General features: G+C 36.1%; 1 protein-coding gene across 1 annotated transcript in view; it reads left to right on the forward strand.

Annotated features, from left to right (window-relative positions):
* Nucleotides 1-22,983, forward strand: part of LOC104909668 (histone-lysine N-methyltransferase SMYD3-like) — a 110,978-nt gene that overhangs the window by 15,950 nt on the left and 72,045 nt on the right. The window contains exons 2-3 of the mRNA XM_031552175.1: nucleotides 18,570-18,637; nucleotides 19,961-20,063. Of these exons, the coding sequence (XP_031408035.1) occupies nucleotides 18,570-18,637; nucleotides 19,961-20,063 (171 nt within the window). The remainder of the gene's footprint in view (nucleotides 1-18,569; nucleotides 18,638-19,960; nucleotides 20,064-22,983) is intronic.

The following is a 22,983-nucleotide window of genomic DNA, read 5'->3' on the forward strand; positions in this document are numbered from 1 at the left end:
CCCCCTTCTGAAATTGTTACAAACTCTCTGAAACTGTCAATACAAAAATGCGTACTAGACTCAGAATCTGTTTCTGAAAACAAATTTTCTTTGGGAGGTGGCACTACAGACAGACGTTGTTTTCTTCTGTTTCCAGTGCAAGTGCATGGTAATACAGCAGCCAGGCCAGTGGCTCTGGCACAGGCATTGAGCACTCTGCCTGTGGGAGCAGTGTGGCCTCTGTACCCTCTCTACTACCTGTGAATTTTCTGTTTGCTAAAGTCGGTGAAGTGATAGATGTTGACATGTTTATATTCCAGTGAGGAACATGACAAAAAAGGCAAACAGCCAAAGAACAGGGGAATTTTCTTGTTAAATATTAACAATTAATATTTCTTTGTTAAATTGATCTATATAATATTGATACACCTTAGGAAGAAGAGCAAGGCATGAACCAGAATGCTCATGTAGTATTCATTTACCCAATGTGAGATGTACCATTCAAATAGGCACTGTGTTTTCTTGGAAATCGGTAAATTACTACATAGCCACAGAGCTCTCAACAGAAGAAAGAGATCTGCTGAAGGGGACGTGGAAATGTACTGGATGGGCCAGCTTTTGGGACAAGATGGTCTTCCAGGATACAGAATGCAGGCTGGTGTTCAGTCAGTGCTCAAACACTACAGCAAGTGCTGCCGAAGTGGAACTCCAGCTAGACATTTTAAAAACCTAGACAGAGATTATATCTGGCTTGTGTCTAGAAAATAATTATGCACATTCTTTAGAATATTTAAACTGATGGTGAAAACTCTATCATTCATCAGGCATGTTGGTTTAAAAACCAATAGATGTGTTAGTGCCTGAGAACAGAGATGTATCTTACTGAGAGGTTCACAGGCACTTGATTGCATTTATCCACCCACACAGTCTGAGATAAGCATAAGAACATCATTCTTAAGTTTCAAGACAGCAAGTTAGCTGGTTGAAAAGCTATTATGGAAGTCATGGGCCCTCTACATTTTTTTATTTGATCATTTTGATGACATTTCTTAAAGACCATGTAAGAGCTGCTTAGGTTTATGTTTTAGTTTTCAGAGAGTTCACATGTTGAGAAATGTACTACTGCATATTAAAAAAAGATGCTATCATGAATCATTATGAAGTAATGTTCTTATTACCAGTTTCTTTCTTGTGAAAATGTTTAATTCATTCCAACCTTAACAGAGATTCCTGTCAAAATGAGAGTGAGTCTCAGACAAAAAGAATTCATCAAATGAGCTGAGTCTATGTAGAATATTGAATATTGCCAATAAAGCAACCAGCTTCCTCTCTAATTATGTTAAATTTTTGTTTCTGTCTGGAAGATACTTCACTGTTACAAATTGTAACAGAATCATCTGAAATCTGCTTCAAATGTACTGATATACCTCAGCTGAGGAACTGGTCATGTACAGCAAGCACCTCGGAAGATGGATAGGCCAAAGCTTTGCACATATAGCTACATTAGTGCTATCTAACTCAAAACACAATCTTTTCATTAAAATTGTACTTTTTTAATAATTAAGATTCTTGTGCTTTTGTACTCTTTCAAATTCATGGCATCTACAGAGCTGTTTTCAGCTGTGTCTTGTGTGAGGGCTGAGGGAGGTCACCTAAAAGTAACATGAATTATGCAAGAATTTCTGCTCGTCCTTTACTTGGTGTTGTCATTGAGGCTTATAAACCATACCTAGGAAGGAAAACTCATATTTCTGGTGAGACAATGATTTGTGTGTAGCATATTTTAACATTACTCTATGGGAATTGTCTTATTTTCCTTAAAAAAAAAAAGGCCTTGTACTTTTGGAGTTGTTCATGGAAGGCTCCATGGTATGCTTTAACAGCAGTATGCATACTTTTCAAAACATCTGTGAATGTTCCAGAGCACCAGAAATTTGTGAAATTATTAGATTTTGAGCTATGATGTAAAATTTAACAAATGGGCATGCCTGGATTCTGAAACCAAAATACGCTATGTATTTTTCTGAAGTTTTTTTTTTAAAGTCACATATGGGTTTGAATTAATCTCTAGCTGGGCCCTAATGTCAAAGCAACTCATAGAAGTAAGTTTGTCCCAACCTGGTCTCCCGAGAGTGTCAAATAGCATAGATTTCATAGTGCACTTTCAATGACTCCAAGAAAAACAGCTCATGTTATTTGTCCACTGAAAATGAGTGATACTGAATGTTTTCTTATGTGCATTATTTTCCCACATGCATTGTTTTCCTACATAGCTATTATAATCTCTACACATATTATATATACTTCTCTTGCTTTCTTGGCTGAGAAGTACTTAATTTCTTTTAAATTTCATTGTACATACTTTGCTATAGAGGCTGCTTTGGGACCTCCTGGTGCCCATCATGATGAGGGCTCTTTCCAGAAAGTCTCTGCTCCTGGGAAGAGATGAATTTTTAAGCTCTGTGGAAGACAGAAGTGGACACAAAGCTTTTCAGTTGCCAGTTAGAGTGTTCTGAGAACCTGAGTTCTAGCAGGACACGCAAAAGGCATTCTAGCTGTGTTGGCTTCAGTATGAAATTGGAGCCCTGATAAGTTCGATGCTGAAAGGCTTCCTGCCCAGACAGAGCTGTTTGTGTTTGAAGGTGTAGGCTGGGCAGTCCCTACCACTGCATCTCCCTTACCCAGTGTGGCCCATGTGGGTTGTTCCTCACAGCAGGCATCCATTCAACCTCAGTGCTGCAGGTGCTGATCTCCCCGTGCCAAAGCAGGCTGCAAATTTGGGGTGGCGAATGCCCCATAGGAAGAGGGTAATGTGGGCTGTGGGGACAACCTGTGGTAGTTTGATTGCCGTCATCCCTGATTCTACAGGGTTTTCTCTCATGGATTTATGGTTAAGCTTTACAAAGAAATCTGGTGCTTTGTAAATTTTGGCTGCTGAAGAGATTTCTTCCACTACCCTTTTTGTATTACTTTAATTTTTGCTACACAGTGAATGTACTCTTAGCAGTGGCAGCTAACAGCTAGGCTGTAATCAGCATTAATAAAAGCAAATGCAGAATGAATATGTGCTACAGAAGTGCACTGGAGCTACCAGCTGATTTCACAGTGTTACACAGTTGAGACCGAGGACATGAAATAGTACACAGCCCCCTAACTGGCATAACATTACCAACACAGTGCCTGCAGCACGGCACCATCAGTGTCTGCCACAGAGAAACGTAAAGCCAGAAATCCAATTTCAATTGCGGATTTTATGCTTCTGTTACTTTCCAAAGAACGTTGAGCTCATTTGTTTGTTTTCTCCTTTTAACTGCAAACCATTTGAATACACTCAAAGACACTGAACAAAATTCTTTTGTACAGCAAACTGCTGCTGGTTTGCTTATGTGGCTGTGGTGTTACATTCAGCCCCTTCATGATTCAGTTCTGCACTTCTTCACTGGCCTGTTACGATGCTTAACTAATTAGTGCCTATATATTGCTTGATGTCCCCGAGAAAACAGAAATACAAAGCTACAAATACACATGCAAATAATATTTTATGCCTGCTGAACTCTGTTTTTAATTTGTAATTACGCAATTGAAGTGCCAAAAAGAGAAGCAGGAAAGAGGAGATTTGAGAGAAGCTGTAATGAGAAAAGGCTTTCCAAAAAGGTTCTTTTTTCCCCTCCCTACATAATGCGATATTCTGTTATTTTGCTTTTATGGATTGGATGCATTATTAATTTTTGATTCCAATCCTACTCAGAATGCATTTAAGAAGTTGTTATTCCAGTAATGTGAAAATGATGGGAGAAAAATATTCCCAAAAAATACTTGAAATCATAGTTCTCAGGATTCTTGGGTAACAATTTGTGTGAGCTAAAAAATGAAGAATTAACTTTTTCCAACATTTATTGTTCCATTAACCGGTACTATTTTAGAGCGAAGCTATCCTCCAGAGACTTTTCAGTCTTACCTTTGGGATTGTGATCTACATCTAGCATCTGTGCTGCACAGTATCTATTACAATAATAAGCCACAGTATTTCCAGCTTTTAAGTCACCCAGTGTGTTTGCAGACTTAGCAATTGCTGGTATTTGAGTGTATTTTTATTACTTTGTTGAAATTGATTTATTGAGTTCAAAAGTAGTAACAAGAAAGAAAGATTTGAGCTGATTCTGAATAAATTTTGACAGATTTATCATCTAATTTCAGGCATTCAAAAGTAAAGGCAGAAGCTGCTTTTGGAGAATAGATACTGAAAATGATCTGCTCAGCTTTAATTAGGATAAATATTTTTTTCATGGAAATGAAGGAAATGTATAGATTTGTATGTTTATTAATTCAAATACGTAGCAAATTCATTTGTGAATAATTTTGAAATGGATAAGTACTCATGTTATGTTGTTGTGCAGTTACTTACTAGGGATTCTTGGTTTGCAAAATGTCTGGTGTTGTGGCTAAATAACATGACTTTCATAGGCAAACACACAGAGTGATATGATAGTATGTTTGGAGTTGTACACACAGATATGGCAGAGAACATTGTTGGTAAATGTAACTGAGCTTTATTTTAGTGCATCTTCTTGGAACAGATTTGTACAAATTGTTTTTGTTTGTTTTTTAATAAGGCCTTTATGTAGACGTTCAGTCACTAATTTTGTTTTCACAAAATTATCCTTACTTCCATCTTCCCATGTTAGCCAGTGCTAACGCAGCTTTCCTGAAGGCCTGACAGCTTTCTTGCCCTTTGCTGTTGCTGCATGGTCTCGTGGGAGTATTGCAATATAAAGAGATTATCCTTTAGATGCCAACACTGAGTGTGCTATGCTTGATTTCTCACTTTAACATACTTCCTCTGGTAAAAAACTTCTACTTTCATTTCATTAAATGTTGCCTGATATTACTCAGTGATTCATTTTTCAATGAGCAGTGCGTACAAAAGCCATCTCACACAGTTGTTGTTGTCTCATTCCCATCTCTTGCACAGGTCCTGGGACTCTTATGGATTGGGAATCCTCCCAGTGGACAGATTCAGCATGAAAATGAACTGGTTGTTCAATTAAAAACTAAGTTTAGTTAATGTTACTTTTATTAGAGTCATCACAACACACGATTTTTAGATACAACTCATCAAAACCAGAACCTCAATACCCAAGTGAATGAATGAACTTGTCAGGATGTATGGTAAAATACTGTCAGCTTTCTGGCAGATACAGAACATCCTTTGTTAATATGAGGCCATTTTTCTGAATTGTTGAACGTGGCTTGTAGTCTAGGACCTTGAGAGTCAGAGGTGAGTGAAGCTTCAGCTTCACAGAGCACAACTTAGCCCTTTTGTTGTCATGCTGGCACCTTTGAGAGCATGACAGTATGGGCAAATAACATGTCACAGCTGGCTTAATGCCTGGAACTGCTGAGCAAATTAAGATGTATAGTAATTTTTAAAAATGATTAGATCGTGGAAGTTCAGTGCCATAGGCCTCGGTTGCCATTTTATCAGGACTTCTATACTCCTCCCATCACTGAACTGTTGGTAAATGGTCATTAAGAAGCAAATTATCTATTTGAGCTTATATTTTGAGTGCATTATCTTCTGTAGTTTTTTTAGTTATTTTATAGGTTCTGTCTCTTTTGTTTAAAATAACAAATGTGTAACTGGAGGGTTGGAAATGCGATTTGCGGAAGGAGATTCAGAAGTATGAATTTTCCCCTACGGGATAATTTTTGGGTTTTTTTTTTTTTAATATTGTACACACATTGAATAGTTGATTTATATAAATGATAATAACTCAATAGACTGTTTTATATGGTGCTGTCTTCACAATGAGAAGGAAATGTAAAGATATAATAACAATGAAGTTAAGGAAAAGTGGGTTGCTTCATTTGTGGATAGGAGAAGATCCACCAGTGAAAAGGGGTATCTTTCATGGTCACTACATAAGTGATTCTACTGACTCTCTATGGGAGAAAGACTTGAACTCAGTGTGGAAAGACTGGTCAGAAACCCTAGGTCATGAGTCAGACTTTGTAAATATCTTATGTTTCTACTGGGATTAACTCAATATGTTTAAAAAGAACAATAACAACAAAATAGGAATTCATGGAGCAAATTATTACTTTCTGTCAGAATGTTAAAAAAAGTATTTCCAAATTTGTTGGAGAAGAAAAGTAAAAAAGTAGAAATTTGCTTTGTTTTCATGTGGTACGTGTCACAAGAGTAATAGTAAATGAAACTTTACCTAGTATGATTTATTTTTGTTTCAAATGCATTTTGGCACACGAATGAAAATTCTGGATTTTAGGAATTACTTTAGGGTTTTACTTCATTCTATTCATGAAAATATAACAATTTAAAAGTAAAATTTTCTTAGGCAGTCAAATCAAATTAGAGGCAATCCTAGATGAAAGGAAAATGTGTTCCTAATAGTAAGTGCTTGAGTGATCATAATGAGAATATTGAATTTTAAAGAATTCAGTTAATCAGGTAAGAATATATTTTGGCATGTGGCTTTTTGACATTGTGTTTGTGTACAGAAACTGTATGAACATAAGAACCAATCTGAGCCGAAATGCCAACTGTGTGGAGTAACATGACAGTCAATCTGAATAATATCATGCCTTGTGGCTCATATTTCTAACCTAGTTTTGCTCGTTCTCTGGTTTAAATTGTTTTTAAGATGCATGAATGTACGTGATGTATAAACTTAGACTATTGGATGTGGTGGTGTGAAGTTTCTTAGGCTCCACTAATGTAGTACTGACTAACAATTAGTATATTCTTTCCTGTCGCCCTGGTTTTATCAGCTGTGGTAGAAGCACCAGCTACTTTTTTTGCTTGCTGAAATCACAATTCCTTCAGCTGATTTGCTTTTCTTAGGTGATCTAAAGATCTGCTTTGCACAAAATAAAATAAAAACTCAAAGGAAGGGATAGTAAGTAAAAGTAAGTAAAGATTTGCTGTGTGTGAATCTGTATCAGTAGAAAAAAAAACCAATGAAACACTAATGGTGTTGTGAATTAGAGGGATATTTTACAAATCTGTAATTAGTATTTTAAAACCAACACAGTCATATTTCTTGAAATATAAAATGCTACACCACTGTAATTTGCTCAGACTGTAGTGAATGTTAGGACTTTGAGGTATAAATATTGTGTCTGTTCTCAGAGTTTCCAAATTAATCCAGATTATGAAAACAATTGAATTGGCTTTAAAAACCACAAGATAAAGAGAATGAAGTGGAAGCATAGTGGCATTCAACTGCTTTCTAGAGTTTACTAGTGGTATTTATTTTTCTGGTCTGCCTGTGAGAGGGAGAGTGAAATAACTTTGCCTGCAAAGAAATGTCCATACTTTTTGGTAGCCAAAAGTCTCACTTTAATGTGAAAGATTAAAAGTTATGGAAGTCACTTAGTGAGAACATGGGCGTTTTTGGTAAGCGTAGTTTCAGTGCCTTTCAAGGTATCCCAATGTTACTTTTAAAAATATGTGCTCAGACTTCAAGTTTGGCTAGGCACTCCATTTAATATCATCACATCTAATGTCTATTAAAAAAAAAAACAACAAACAGCTTCAGTTTCATTTAGTATTAAGTGTGAACTTCATTATTGATGAAGAGCTTAGGTTAAGAATTAAGAAACCTAAAGTTTGCAGCTGTTTAATGGCAAGGATGTGTTTTGTCGGAGATGCACAAAGTGTTAATCACACTGAGTTAGATCACCCAGTTTCAGTGCTCACAGAAATTCTAAATCTAGTTTGACTTGTAAACTTACTGTCTAATTACTGTTTTCTGTAATTCATCTAATGTCACTAAAGTTACTATCCATTTACACAAATGTAAGTGCAAACGTTATGTTAAAAGCTTCAAAAAAGGACAAATGAACTTTTGTCTAGTAGATGGACCATTCTGTTTCTAGCTTATTTGTACAAACATATATTCTTACCTATTAATACTTGCTAAAGTCATGTTTCTGAGTGTATGACAAATTCTGTTCCTGGTTGTTAGATTTAGTTCATCTCACATAGACCGAGTTCAGTTCATCACTGAAATGCTCTCAGGAGATGAAATGCTTCTTTGCTAGTGAGTTTGTGGAAGGGCAAAGGTGAAGGAGTGAAGAGAAAATTCTCTTTGGCATAAGTATTTCCTGTAGACAGCAATTACATGCAGGTCTGTGAACTTTAGTTAGCTACCCACAAGCATTTGAATGGTGAGCTCAACATAGTGTTTATCTAACCTTCCTTTAATTCTTTATTTGAAAGGCATCTGGGAAAGATGCTTCAAAGTTAAATACTTTTTTTTTTTTTCCTCTTTAGAGTGAAAGAGCAATTAATGTAATTGTAGAAGTGGAAAGTCTTTTTTCAGTATCACTGTTATTATTTACAAAGCCTAATTTAAGTTTTGTTGTTTCATGTACTCATGCATATCACACTGGGTAGCAAGTTGAATTAGAATCTCATGTTATTTCTTTGAATTACGTGAAGATAGTTTGTATTTGCAAATTACTTTCAGGTATCTTTCTATCTGTTCTTTATACTCTTGCTTAGTACTTCAAAATTATTGTTCGCTAGTTGATGAAGAAGAACCAAAAGAAAGACATGCTGGAATGGTTTTCAGCTTTCATTGCGCTGTGGTACACAGCCTGCCAAAAGAAGGATGTCAGGAGCAATAGAAAATCAGTTAAGTAATTGTTGGCTGATACTATTGTGAGTGTAGGTAAGAACTTTGAACTTGCAGAAACCATAGACAATCTGGAAGTTTCCTGATACCTTCTATTTTCTGATTTTCCCAAGAAATATTCTCTACCAGTGGCTTGTTTAGTTACAAACTTTATGAAGAAAAACTCACGGAAAATGGCAAATCAGTAAGGGCAAATAAACTGATTCCATTTTTTCCCTTTAAATCGGGCTTTTAATTTTCTAATGAAGACCATACATTTCCTTAAATTAGATATGATATTTATGTTTACATACAAAGAGCCTGAAATATGAATGTGTGAGAAGTCAGTGGAGATGGAGTTAGAGGTTGGAAGGAATCTGGGGAGGTCATCTCATTATGTCCTGCTTAAAGCTGGGCCAACACTGAATTCAGAGCAGGTTGCTTACGGCTTTGTCCAGTCAGGTCCTGAAAATTGCTAATTCCCAGTGTACCTAAAACCCAAAGGACTTCTGAAATGCTATTTTTTTGCTAGTTAAATGTATTCCAGTAAATTTCAAGTTGACCTTGCATTCTTGGGAAACAGGCAACTGGTTGTACATTTCAAGCAGCATCTCTCTCTCTGGAAGTGGAAATATAGATCATTTTCTCACCAGTTGAAGTTTGTATACTATGAGTTCATTTTATAGCAATCATGTATAGAACTGTGGCATTTTTCCTTCTGCAAGCGGTGCTGTTAAAAGTTACACTATATTTAACTATTTTGCAATTAATCAGCTCATTGTTTGATGTCACATTGACTAGTTCTGTGTTTGAACTTAATTTATAAGCTTATTTTGCAGTAAGTCATTATAATTTCTTTAATCTAATTACTACTTTAATGAGTGTAGCTTAATGCTGTTTTCAAGTGTTATCTTTCTTCCCAGCTAGTAATAGCATATAGTAACAGAACAGAAAGTCTGCAGTACTAATTTGATACAATAAAGAAAAATGATATTTTAAAGGAAAAATCTATTCTATTCAGATATAGGTAGAACAGTATATTGGAGGTTTTTTCTCTTCTGTTGAAGCAATGGCATTTCTAATAAAGAGTCCTGATGAATTGGACACTGATATTTCCTCCTACTAGTTTTTGGGGCACAGATATTGTGAGTATTTCACATTATTTATGTGCACATTATTTACAGTATTTATGTCCTGTTCACCCAAAATATGGCCATGGTTCTTCCTGTTAGGGAAACTGAAGAGTTATCTTCTCCCAGTACTTTCAAAAGGAAAAAATGGCTCCAAAGAAAATGTGAAATGGAGCTTTCTCTGCAGTCCTTGCTCTGTAGCAGTTATCCAGGCATTTCTGAATGGAAAAGATTTTAGCGTCCAGAGCTTCTTTAAGCAAAATCCCCTACCCTGGCCAACTAACGGGAAAAGAAGCTCTCTGTTGGTCTGGATTAGATTCCTAGTGTCAAATGCACCCTCAGGTCCAAAGAAGTAATGCATTTTTTTCCTGGCTTACTCTCTGTCACTTCCCAATATGGTCACATATAGCACACAGTGCTAGCAAATTGTCTTCAGTAATGCTAGATGTCATTGGCTGCCTATATTTTATCATCACATAGAATTGTCCAAGAATGCTGGACTAATGTTATTATGGGAATGAGGAAACTAGTGGCATAAACATGAAAGCTATCCTCACAGTAACTAGAAGCGTATGTCTTCTGTTGAGACTATGTCCAGTGTTGTGGAATTCCAAAAATTAAATTACTTAAACTGTTTCCTGAGTAGAGCTGTGTTTGAAATAGCCCATCAGAATAGAGTTGTAGGATAAATACAACAAAAGGTCTGTCTGGAAACCCTTGTGGAGTTGATTTTTTTAATATACTAACTAAGAGTTCATGTGTCCTATGAAAATCTGTGAATACTTTGAATGATGAGTACTTCAGATATGCAGGCCTTTATATTACTACATTAGTTTTAATTTGCTGTGTATGCATTATGTCTTTACCTTAAATGTAACAGTACTCTCTTTTGACCCAAGAAGGAAATTGAGTTTGACTTACATTTTCTGCCTTTATGTATCCTGCTAGTTTCTGATATGGTTTCTATGCCAGCACACACACTCAGAGTGCAATCAGTCTTCCCTTTCAATCAGATAGATCTCTAGTACTGTGGTCTGGATTTAACCATCTCTTGAGTGCCTGGATTTCTTAAAATAATCTCTAACAGGCAGTTACCTTTTTTTTTTTTTTCCCCCTAAAATGTCTGACTAAGGCAATCAGCTGGATATTTCATCATTTCAGGGTTAAGAACATAGTGAGCTTTTTGTTTCAGTTTTACTTTGTCCTGTTAAACTTCTCATTGCCACCTGGTCTTAATACATTCAATCAATATCATTTGGCACTCAAGTCCTTTTCACTGGCCACAGGCAGCTCTAGCCTGTCTTGTGCAGAACACCTTCTATGGTAAGTTATCATCATTCACTATATATGATAACCCCATTCATACATACTTTTTGGAAGAAATGAGTAAGAGTGAGCTTACTAGCATTTTGCAGGGATAATTTGCTAATTTTTACTAATGAATTGCTAGCAAAGTTACAAATGTTGGAAGGCTTTTATGAAATTCTACTTTGGCATTTCATGAACAGCTTATATGATTTTCAAATTATTGTTTTTTGTGTAATTCAAAATGCTGTTCTCAGAAGATGATTGATCTGCTAGCTATCTGGAAGGAAGCATATTTGCAATTGCCTTATGTACTTGATTTCTAAGTCTTTAGTCAGGAAAAGGGGCTTAGATATCTGACAGAGATGAGTTTACATAGACTTACATCTACTCAACCAGTTTTTAAAACAAGTAATATTAATACTTTGATAGCTAGGACTAAGTTACAATGTAAATTATGTATATATTTATGTTTTGCTTTAATGATTTTGTAAAATAACAACAGTACTCATTTTACAGAGCTGTACGTCAACACAAAAGTAGTTGCTAACCTGTTGGGAAAGCATGTAAGGATAATGGAAGGAACTGAATGAACTGGCAGTTATATGAGTATTCTTTTGGGCCTAGGTATCCAAACTTTGCATAGAACTGAGATTTCATTTGGTTAATATGAAACAGAGCAAGTTGTAGTAAGCCTTGCTTTCTGTGACCATGGACACATACAAATTTACAGTGCCATATAGTGGCTTTAGTTGCTTTCATGCATTTTTCACCCTGATAAGAAAAAAAAAGATCCAATTCTAAAACTCCCTAGTTATGTCTGTTTTGAGATCTAACTGAATAGCAAAGTGGAAATAGATTTGGTTAAAAAAACACATGGTGCTTATGAAAAAAAGAATTAAAAAATAATTGTGGGAATTTCTCAAAAAAGTGCTTACTACATTTCTAAATGGATTCATTTATTTATTGCCCTTTTTGGGAAAAAAAATCAAATTTTAAATGTACGTGTTTTTTCTAAATGTTTTAAAAGAATTTAAATATTTAATTTTATGTGATCACATTTTGGAAGAGAGGTTTTAATTTGTTTTTCTTCTAATTTTGAATTTTCTCCCTCTTAAAGAATTCTTAGGCTTTTGTGCCTTCAGAAATTTCCTGTTGCAAGTAATTTTAAAGAAATTATATGAAAAGCTTTATCCCCGAGTTTTATCTTCTTCCCACTTCTTTTTTTCCCAGTTCAAAATACATTATTGGGAAATAGATGAAGACTGCAAGAGGAAATAGAGGCAAAAATCTACCAAGCTCAACAGATCAAATGAACTTTTGGTCAATGAACTTTAAAATAGAAATATAATTGAAGGCCTGCTCATCAAACACCTCCAGAAGGAAAAGCAATAGTTTGAGAACTGTAAGAGCATGGTCAGCAAAGCCTTGGTTTTGTCTCAAGAAGTAGTAACGATAATATTTGCAGAGATGGGTAAAAGGTAGAATTTCAACAAAAGGAACATCAGATTTGCTGATTGTTGTCAGAGTAGAGATTTGTGAAAAGATGGAACAGAGAACACAAAATTTTTAATGGAAGTTCTACAGTGCTTCAAGTTACTTCATTTTACCAAAAAGGTGCAATGTTTTTCCATGTTTCAGGCTCAAGATCTTCATTTTTTGAGTTAGTAACTGCATCTTACACACACTCTACAAAAAAAAGTGCCCATAGCAAACATAACATTTATCTTACTAATGATACCTTTGAAATTCTTAGTAATCAAATATATTAGGTACCTAGCTAAATGTTTTTATTTGAAGAATTGGAGAAGTATGTGTCAGGTAAGAAGAGAGAAGGTAATTTGCCATGACCTATTTTCATTCCATTCCAATTGAAATTGCACCATTTAGCTGAGTTCTAAAAAGGGATGCCTGAAGCACTCTTGCATTAAATCATCTGTTAATGTCAGGACAAATTTATCTCGTCTACTGGCTTGTAGGTGGTGACATCCTTCTGCAAGGGAAATTGGTGTTCTGCACACTCATCAGAAACTTTTATGTGCTCGGACAACAACAACAACAACAACAACAACAAAAAAAGACCTTATATTTTGACAGTTGCTGGGGAGAAAGACTTAAGTTGAAAAACTAAGAAAACAGGTGGAAATACACATTTTTGCTCTTAGCAGCTCTGATGTAGTCATCTCAAATTCAACCAAAACCTTAATGATTTGGCACAAGATGAAAAATGTATTGTTTTTAAAGAAAAATGAAATAATTGCAAATTCCATCCTGAGGTAAAAGAAGCGTAACTTCTCTGAATTTCACAGTGTTACTGCAAAATTTGGATTCTAAGCATGTGTCACAAACAGCTAAGTACTTGTCCCATTTCCTTAGTCTGAAAATCTATATAAGATAAAGTGTTCTGGAAGCCATTTTAATGTCTCTCACCATCTCCAGTACCCTCTCGGCTGGACACAGCTGAGATTTCAGACAAAGGGAGCTCTGTGCCTGTCTGGGTGCCATGAACTCTGGCTATGAGCAGCCGAATGAAAGACATCAAAACTGCCTTAACTGGTCTGTCATTACTGTGGTGTGCCATGCATTTGCTGTTGAGCCATGCTGCAGTGTTTGGTACTGTTTCTCTAGCACTCTGTGTGCCAAATACAGTCATTAGGAGATCTGAGATCTGTCAACCATCTGTGCCTGGTATTTGTTCATCCTCAAATGAGAAAGATATCAGTACAGAGCTACAGTGGAGGATGGTGGTTCTAGGAAGTCTCTGGGGCTTGTCATTTGAGTTATTGTGTCCCTTGCAAAGCATTTACTGTCCAATCCTTCAACCTCACTAATGTTTGAGTCTCTTGAGAATACTGTTCACAATGTGACAACTGGTTACAAAATTGTTTCTTAAATATTTGCCAATGATCAGGAATATCCAGACAGCTTTCATGTGAATGAGGAACTTACTAATCCGTGAACTTGGTTTTTTTTGTTGTTGTTGTTTTTTTGTTTTGTTTTTGTATTTTTTGTTTACATTACATTGGGTTCATAAATTAGGGAAAGAAGTTATGGCTTCCTTCCTGGTGGTAGGTTAGAATATACCAGCTGTGACACACCTTTACAGAGGTGGAGTCATTCTGCAGCAAAGCTGAAAATGATATAGACCAAATTTGTGCAAAGTACACTTTATTAATTCTTGATGTGCAGGTTACTTGTGTATATTATAAGAACTATCTCACTTTGTTCTAGTAATGTATGGAAACATGTAGAGACAAAATGATTATTAGTCCTGGTATTTGTAATTTGATTTGTGCGGTAGGCATTAACTAATACTAATTTGTTTTCTCTCTCTTTTCTCCCTTATTCCAATTTCCCATGTTCTTAGTGTCTGCAATTCCAACTCTAGATGATCATGCTATCAGATCTGAGTCTGCTTTGTTTAACCCAAGTACAAAGATGTAGTTTATAGTGATATTAATGAGGACTGAACTGGGGCCCGAGTCACCACAATCAGTAGGAGAGCTTCAGATTAGGATAGGCCTAATAATGAACACAAACGTAGTGGAATATGTTGCCAAACTTAATCCTTCATACTCTGTCAAATGAAAACACCAGAATAAATCTTCATGTCTCTCTGCTGGACTGTGAGTTTGGCACAGGGATTGCTCAGACAGTAGCTCCAGATGCCCTGAGAACAGAGACCTTCTTTGAAGTAAGTTACAGAGTTCTCATATTTCATTCAGAGAAGAAATAGAATGTAATAAATTGAAACAATTTTATTTGCTTCTGGTTAAGTATATTTGAGAATAGTAGTCAGTTGGACTACTCTGTGTCTTTGCTAAATTGGGAAAAATTGTCTTCTTCCTAGGTTACCTTACTGAGTACAGAATGCCTCTCTAAAACACGCATAGTCTCTTAAAAGAGTAAATCCTTTTATTTAAATCTATCAGTGTAAGTAGTATTGTTTGTTGTTTGACGTAGCAGTTCCTTTTAAATGAACTTGCAAGATTTATTGCCACAGTGCAAACTCAAACACTGAGGGAGTGATAGTTTAAATTGTCAGTGAATTGTGTGGCCAATCTGTCTATGATGTGAAGCCTTGAGAACTCCAGGAGAGTCCTAAAAAAAATGTTGCCTTGTGGAGACTTGAAAAGTCTGTGAATCCGCTGTGAGAATTTTCCCTCAATTCTCATGGTGGGAAATGTGTTATTTCAGAAAATTTGGAAGTGACAGAGGAATTTGACTTTTCAGCTTTGAAGTTCTGAAGTATGTGAACATTTTTCCTTATTTGTGGGCATGACAAACTCTGAATACTCTGTTCTGTCTCTATGTGTGGATATGCACTTAAAGTGCTATGGCACTGTTCAGAAAAGAATGTTTAGAGGAATCAGAAAGGACAAGTTGAACTGCAACATAAATTAAGTAACAGAGATAAATGATGCTGCAGGAGTTAAGATGACAAAGGCCATGTGTCTGTAGGGAAGAAATCATGTCCTCAAGCAGCAGATTGCCCTGAATTGTTTATTATTCCTTATTTTAAAATCTGGGTTCACAGAGAATCAGAACCTTGAAGATCATTGTACTGGGACTAAGATGCGGCTGTTAAGGTGATCATGAAACCTGACAGAAATACACATGAGAAAGGCATTGTTTGCTTGATTTTTATTTTTGTTGTGGTTTTCGTTTGTTTTTTGTTTTTTGTTTTTCCCTTGGAAATAGAGTGAGTTAACTTTTAGGCACAACAGGTTTTGATCCATAACTGATTTCTTCACCTTATCTTGGAACAGGCAGTGTACCTGTGCTCTTCTGAGCAATATTGGATAACACAGTTCGTCTGTCTGGGCGACACTGAACCCCAGGAATCTAGGAAAATGGATTTTTCTTCAGGTCTTGTGTAACAGAAATTCCTTCTTCCTCTTGTTCCATGCAAGGCATTGCCTACAGCCTTAACTCCTCTGGTGGACTGGAACTCCAGCAATTCCCTTGGCAGGATTCATCTTTAAATTTGGGAGATTGGAAACCTCTTAAAAGTGTATGTAAACAGAAATGTAGGGGATATTCAGAAGATTTTTAGAAACTTCTTAACAAATCTAAAAGGAAACCAACAACCCCACCCTCAGTTGATGGACTATGATAGACATTTCGTTTATTATATCTGTTACCAGCTGCAAACTGTCAGCGGCAGACTGTCAATATATCAGAATTTCTCATGTCATAGGTGATATTATTTCTCACCACTATCTCTCGTCCTCTCTCTCCACTCGCAGACAGAGCAACCAGAACAAAGGGCAGCATCTGTATTACATTTTGCATGGGCATCACTGGCTAATTTTTTTCCATACCTGAAATTAACAGTGGGGAAAGATTGTCTGTTAGGAAGCTAATCTGGTCAAACTACGAGCAAAATCATGTAGCCTAAAATTCATAGGAGCAGTTAGACTTCTGCCCATGTTTAGATACCTGCTTACCTTTTTAGATGCGACTCTGAATGCTTCTGATTCCCATATTCCAATTTTCATATTGGAAACTGCAAATAATTAGAAATTAGATGATATTCCACTAATTTATTAGGATATTGAGATGCAACTGCATACCATGAAAAAATATAAAACAGGATAAGCGCCTCACAGAAGGCTACAGTTGAAAGACACTCTTGGTATCTGAATCTCAGAGCATCCATTCATTTTTCTTTAAGTATGCCCTATAAAAAGCAAAAAGTAAAAATGCTATGACTTGTGTGTGTTAAACTATTCACACAGATAGTAGAGTACATACCTTTACTGGAAAATGATGGAATTGTCTCTATAACTCTACCGTGATCAAAATTCCGTATTGTTAAATATTAACAGTTTTATGGTAATAATAGGAGATTTGCAAGGAAGAGGAATTCATTTACTTCTAAAAAATGTCTGACCTCTGCTACTTCACAATCCATTAGAGAGAGCTAAGATCCACATAAGCTGGCATTCTTTCTCTTTTACCTGGAAGGCGTTATTTTTTCAATAAATACCAAAATCAAGTCAATATTTTTAGAGCTAGTGTAATTAACACTTGAAATGGTCTAATTTTTGCACTGACATTGTCTGATACTTTGTATCCAATGCCAGTTGGAAAGAAATAATTAAGATGTATTTGGTAATTTAACTGGAACATTTGAATGGGTTACATAAATAATAGACTAATCATAGAATTGTCTAATGATTTAAAATAACATGAACTCTACTGCTTATACTTTTATTTAAATTAATGTTGCTGTCAGAATTTGAGAAATCTTGAAAGAGGATTTAATTCTTACCTTATGGTTAATGCTCTCATAAATAATAATTTGTCAATTCTGTAAGACAATATGTACTATTAAGTTGTTCAGTGCACCTCTTTGAAAAAGGGGTGTGCATTTAATGTTCTGCACGATTACTCTATGGGTAAAACTGCAACTTTCAGATCTCATTTTTAGAACTGCCAAATCATACTCTAACTTATCTTTTAGTTCTAAAGAGAATAAATGCCATTAATAATCTAATGTTATCTAGAGCAGACCTGGGACTTCTCTTGTATATGCAAGTATCATGCAGTCTTTTTCTGCATGAAGTATTATATGAGTGTATCATTCATAACTGACCAACAAATAGTCAAAAATATAAATAAACAACATTAAAAAAAAAATCTGTTTTGCCCCCAGAAAAGCAATCTGATATATTAAAGGTCCATTAGGAGTTTTGTTCTGGTTCTTGCTTAGGCCCGTGAAAGTGATAGTGGCTGATCATTTGCAAATTGCTGATCTTTCTTAGAGTTGAACACCACTATCCCGTTTGATATTTTGGAGTTTAACTCTATCTCCTTGCATGAAACTTTTGTTCTTTTCTACTCTTTTGTAAAGCTACTTGAATTTTGTATGAGTGAGAGGGAAGAATGCAATATCTAGTGGAATATTTGAGATGAAAGTTTATCTTTACTTACAGTTTGAAAATTATTTTATGTGATCTTGTATATGCAAACCAAAATATCCAGAGAGCAAAAAATGGGCAATTGTACCATTTTTGTATGTATTTTTGCCTGTATCACATTGCCAACAGTCAAGGCTCTACTTTAAAACTGACCCAGCTATTTTTGTTGGGCTCCAGTAGGACTCATTATAATGTCTGTGATAGCCTGGCATCAGTAGAATATCGGCATGGAAGCAGCCAATTCTTTTCATCTCCTGTCACTGTCATCTGCTCTGCAGTCTCTAGGCTGAGCTTCTCAGTATTTTTTAGGGTATTTTTTTCCCTCTGGACAGGAAAGTAGGGCCTCTCCATGTGTTTAACCCCACATTTTTGCAGGATGCTATTATTTCTGCTTTTAATTGACTGCATTTTTACAGGAGAGTGTGTCCCAGATGTGATTACTCCTAAATGAAAGAGCACTAGTGTTGGACTTGCATGTTTCCCATCCAATTACCAGTTGCCCCTTCATTTTATTTTGAAAGTTTTTTCACTTGAGTATGGGGTTTCCAAATGAGTCTGGTAATCCTGGATTTTTTCCCTTGTTTTTACAGGTGACCTGTAACTGTTTCACCATCAGTAATGGAGAGATGCAGGATGTTGGTGTTGGCCTATATCCCAGGTACCATGGACACTGTTTCATTCACAGGCAAAATCTGTTAGGTTTTTTTTTCCTCTTTTCCTAGGTAGCTATAAGCACCATCAAAGTAGCAGGTAACATGTTCAAACAAGAAACTGGGAAATGCAAATAAATTAGAAGAGAATAAAAAACGGTCATCAAATTGAAAGCATTCTTAGAAGTTCTGATTACAGAGTTAAAGCAGGCTAAATAGGATGTGTCTTTATTTTTATGGGGGTTGTAGTCATTTTTAAGTAAGAATAAATGCTAACATTAGAAATGTGTGACTAAGGCTTCCTAAAAAATTGAAAGGAAATATGTTCTGTACTGCTTTGAAGGATAAATATTTTGCAACCAGGAGCCTTCTAAGTTGTCAATTAAAAGAAAATAATTGAATGTGTTTATTAGTAAATTACCATAACTAAGAAAGTAAGGTAAAAAGGTAAGCCCCTTGAAAGATGATATTTGAATTCTTGTTTGTATTAGTTAAGAAAGATGTACCAGGTAAGGGTTTGCATTTATAGAATTTTGTTACTGTAACTATCAATATTGAACATGAATAATTGAACATTTTATCTTACTATATTAATTTCTTTGTGTGAATGTAGGGTTGAATTGTGTTATCAGGATCTAAAGGGGCCTGTTGCTGTTGTTTCTTTTCCTACTAATGTCATACATGCACGATTTGACTGAGGACACAATCTTGAGGCCTGTTTTGTGATAAAGAAAGATAAGGGAAAGACTGCTATGAGGACAGGGAAATTAATGTTATGAAAAACAGAGGACAGTTCTCTGATTTCAGAGTGGAATGGAAACAAATCTTTTCACGTACTTTGGGCAAAAATGGAACAGTATTTTGGAGCATTATTATTAGTTAGAAGTTTTCTTTCCATTGAAAAAAAGCCCCTGACTGGCAAGAAGCTGTGTTCTTTGATGGTGCCCTGCAAAATAATGCAAAAGATTTTTTCCCAGTTTAATTCAAAGCAGCTTTAATTTTGCTATTTCAAATCACTCTGAGCTGGGAAAATTGTGAATTTAAAAGATAGTTCCCAAATCCTAGGCAAATGCACTTCCATCCTCTTCCTCCCATGCAAATTTTATGGAAGGCAAATTCAGGCATGGCTTCTATTTGAAGACAGACATTGCTGAATTATATTCTTTCTCCTGTAACCATGAGCAGCTCATCTTCCAAGGATTTTACTTATTGATAACTTAATTGCTTGATATGTAATATGTAACATAGTTATTATACTTCTAAATTATGTCCACAGTAATGACAGTGTACTAAAGTTTTTTTTCTTTCTCTGCCTCTACAACTCCTCACAGCATGTCTTTGCTGAATCACAGCTGTGACCCAAACTGTGTGATCATTTTTGAAGGATACCAGCTTTTACTTCGCTCCGTCCGAGAGATTCAGATTGGCGAAGAGGTAATTAACTTGTCCTCCCTTCCATCACAAACACCTGCAACAGTGACATCTCCCTAAATAAATTCCAGACTGCAGGGCCACCAGCTTAATATTTTGATGATATATTGATGCCAATTTTTAGCACGTAGCTATCAGGGAGAAAATGATTAATAGAATCGTCTCTTCACACTGCCTGGGCCCCATAATCATTACTTCTCATAAATCACTAGCAGTCTTGATAAATTCTTGTTCCTCCTTTCCTCCTCTGGGCACTTCATTTTGTTTGTGTTTGAATGTCTTTACCCTGATGGAAACACTTAGAATATTTCTGAGTGGAATGCAGTGTTCACCAAGTCGTTGCAACAATAAGCATTTGTCAGGCTGCAGCTATGCTATAGTAGTAAACCCTTAATTGGCAGTGAAAGTAGCAATGCCAGGTTTGTTTTTTTGTCATTTCACTAGGAAAGACTTCAAAATATCACTCACAAGAGATTTCAGATTCTAAATTATTCACAGCTTTTTTTTTTAAGACAGCATTCGTATTAATTTGAAAACTTCATTTGTAGCTAGGTAAGCATTTAGATGTAAATGTCTGTCAGAGAAATGCAGTGCAGAATTTGCTTTGTAAAACCTGCAAAGAGAAATACATAAGTAATTTGGGATGTAACAATGACCTGTGGAGTTCTAGCTCTTGGTTATTTCATAATCATGACCTCATGTAAATACGGTTCACATCAGTAATTCGATGTCTAGGAAGATCAAGGGTGTACACATTATAATTTGGGAGCAGTATCTCTTCCTCCCTATAAATTGTTGTTGTTCTTTTTTTTCTAATACATCCTTTCTCTACGATCAGAATATGTAAATGGTAAATTAGATGGTTAGGCAAAATACGGTGGAGAACCAACACCAAAGCTTTTGCTTGTTTAATTTTTCTGACAAGAGAAACCTTATAGGATGCAATATGCTGTTGTGGAGCCAGTAAGTGTAGCCATTATTCTGTCTGGCATTCTTGTTCAAGCCAAGTTATATGTACTTATATACACTATTCATTTATCTTGACTTCTTGATTCACAAAGATGGGTTATTTATTTAAAAATACAAGCAGATTGTAGTGTCTTCCCAGGGTATAAATGTGTTAATCATTAGAGCTCTACATTCTTATTTTTATGTACATGAGTATCTTTTTCCAGCTGTGATGCTGTGACCCAAATTTTAGACTTTTATGGATCTCTAACACACAGAAGTCTCCAGGTCAAAATCAGTGGTGAAGTAGATATGGTGCAAATTATAAGTCATTTGTAAGGTAATCAAGGAAATAAATATAAATGATAAAGTAGAGCAGTTTGAACTAATTTCTTAGATGGATAGTTGTGTGAATATGGACTTCAAAATGATTACACCTTGTGGATATCATCTTTTCTAAGAAACTTTGCCTCAGAAAGTCAGAATTTTCTGGAAAGCTCATGTTCAGTTTTCTTTGATACTTCAATGGCTCCTAGTTTTGGTTCTTAAAGGAAAACTTGTCTTAATGGACATATAAGACAGTGTATATATAGTAACATCATACAAAACAATATAATTAGAATCATAGAATCACAAGGTTGGAAATGACCTGTAAGATCATCTAGTCCAACCATCTTCTCATTGCTACCACAAACTAAACCATATCTCAAAGCTCCTCATCCAGACACCTCTTGAACACTGCCAGGGACAGTGACTCTACCACCTCCCTGGGCAGGCCATTCCAGTGCCTGACCACTCTCTGAGAGAAAAAGTTTTTCCTCATGTCTAACCTGAACTTCCTCTGGTACAACTTGCAGCCATTTCCCTGGGTCCTGTTTGTTGCCTGGGAGAAGAGGCCAAACCCCTCTTCAGCACAGCCTCCCTTCAGGAAGTTGTAGAGTGCAATGAAGTCTCCCCTGAGCCTCCTCTTCTCCAGACTAAACAATCCCAGCTCCCTCAGCTGCTCCTCGTAGGATTTGTGCTCCAGACCCCCACCAGATTCGTTGCCCTTCTCTGGACACACTTCAGGGCAACCAGTTTCATATCCATTGAACAGTCCACCTATGAAATCCCTACTTTTCCAATTTGGAGAGAAGGATGTTGTGGGGGACTGTGTCAAAGGCCTTATTGAAGTCCAGATAGATGGTATCAGTGGCTCTTCCCTTGTCCACTGACCCAGTTACATCATCATAGAAGGCCACTAGGTTGATCAGGCAGGACTGGCCCTTAGTGAAGCCATGCTGATTATCCCGTATCACTTCCCTGCCTTCCATGTGCCTTAGCATAGCTTCCAGGAGGATCTGCTTCATGATGTTCCCTGGCACTGAGGTGAGGGTGACAGGCTGATAGTTCCCTGGGTCATCCTTTCTACTATTCTTTAAAATGGACCCAACGTTGCATTTTTCCAATCCCCAGGTCTTCACCTATCTGCCATGACTTTTCAAATATTGTTGAAAGTGTCTTGGCAATTACATCAGCCAGTAATGCTCTGGGATGAATCTTGTTGGGACCTGTAGACTATATTGTCTATGGTATTATACTGTATAATATCAGAAGCTCTGAGGTGGTGTGATAGACGTTGTGTCAAGTCAACAAGAAATCTTAAATAATTATTAGCAGTAGAAAACTCACCTGATACTGTTCAAGCATAAAGATTTAGAATGAGATCTCATAATAATTAGTAGAAAGTGAATAATTCATTTCAAACATTCACTAAGATTCATTAGACATAAGAAGCTTAGTAGCAAGTCAGCATGAGATTAGAAGAGCACTGGGGTATTATTATTCATAGAGTGCAAACTTGATAGGGCTTCTGGGCACTTGCCAGGAAAGTATCAAACTCTGGAATATGATGTATTCACTATGGCAGTGAAAAGTCAAAAATATTTTTGTGTGTTTTAGTGCTTTCTGTAAAAGAACACTACAGCAATTTACT

This window comes from Meleagris gallopavo, chromosome 2 (assembly GCF_000146605.3).
Source record: "Meleagris gallopavo isolate NT-WF06-2002-E0010 breed Aviagen turkey brand Nicholas breeding stock chromosome 2, Turkey_5.1, whole genome shotgun sequence".
Taxonomy (NCBI): Eukaryota; Metazoa; Chordata; class Aves; order Galliformes; family Phasianidae; genus Meleagris; species Meleagris gallopavo.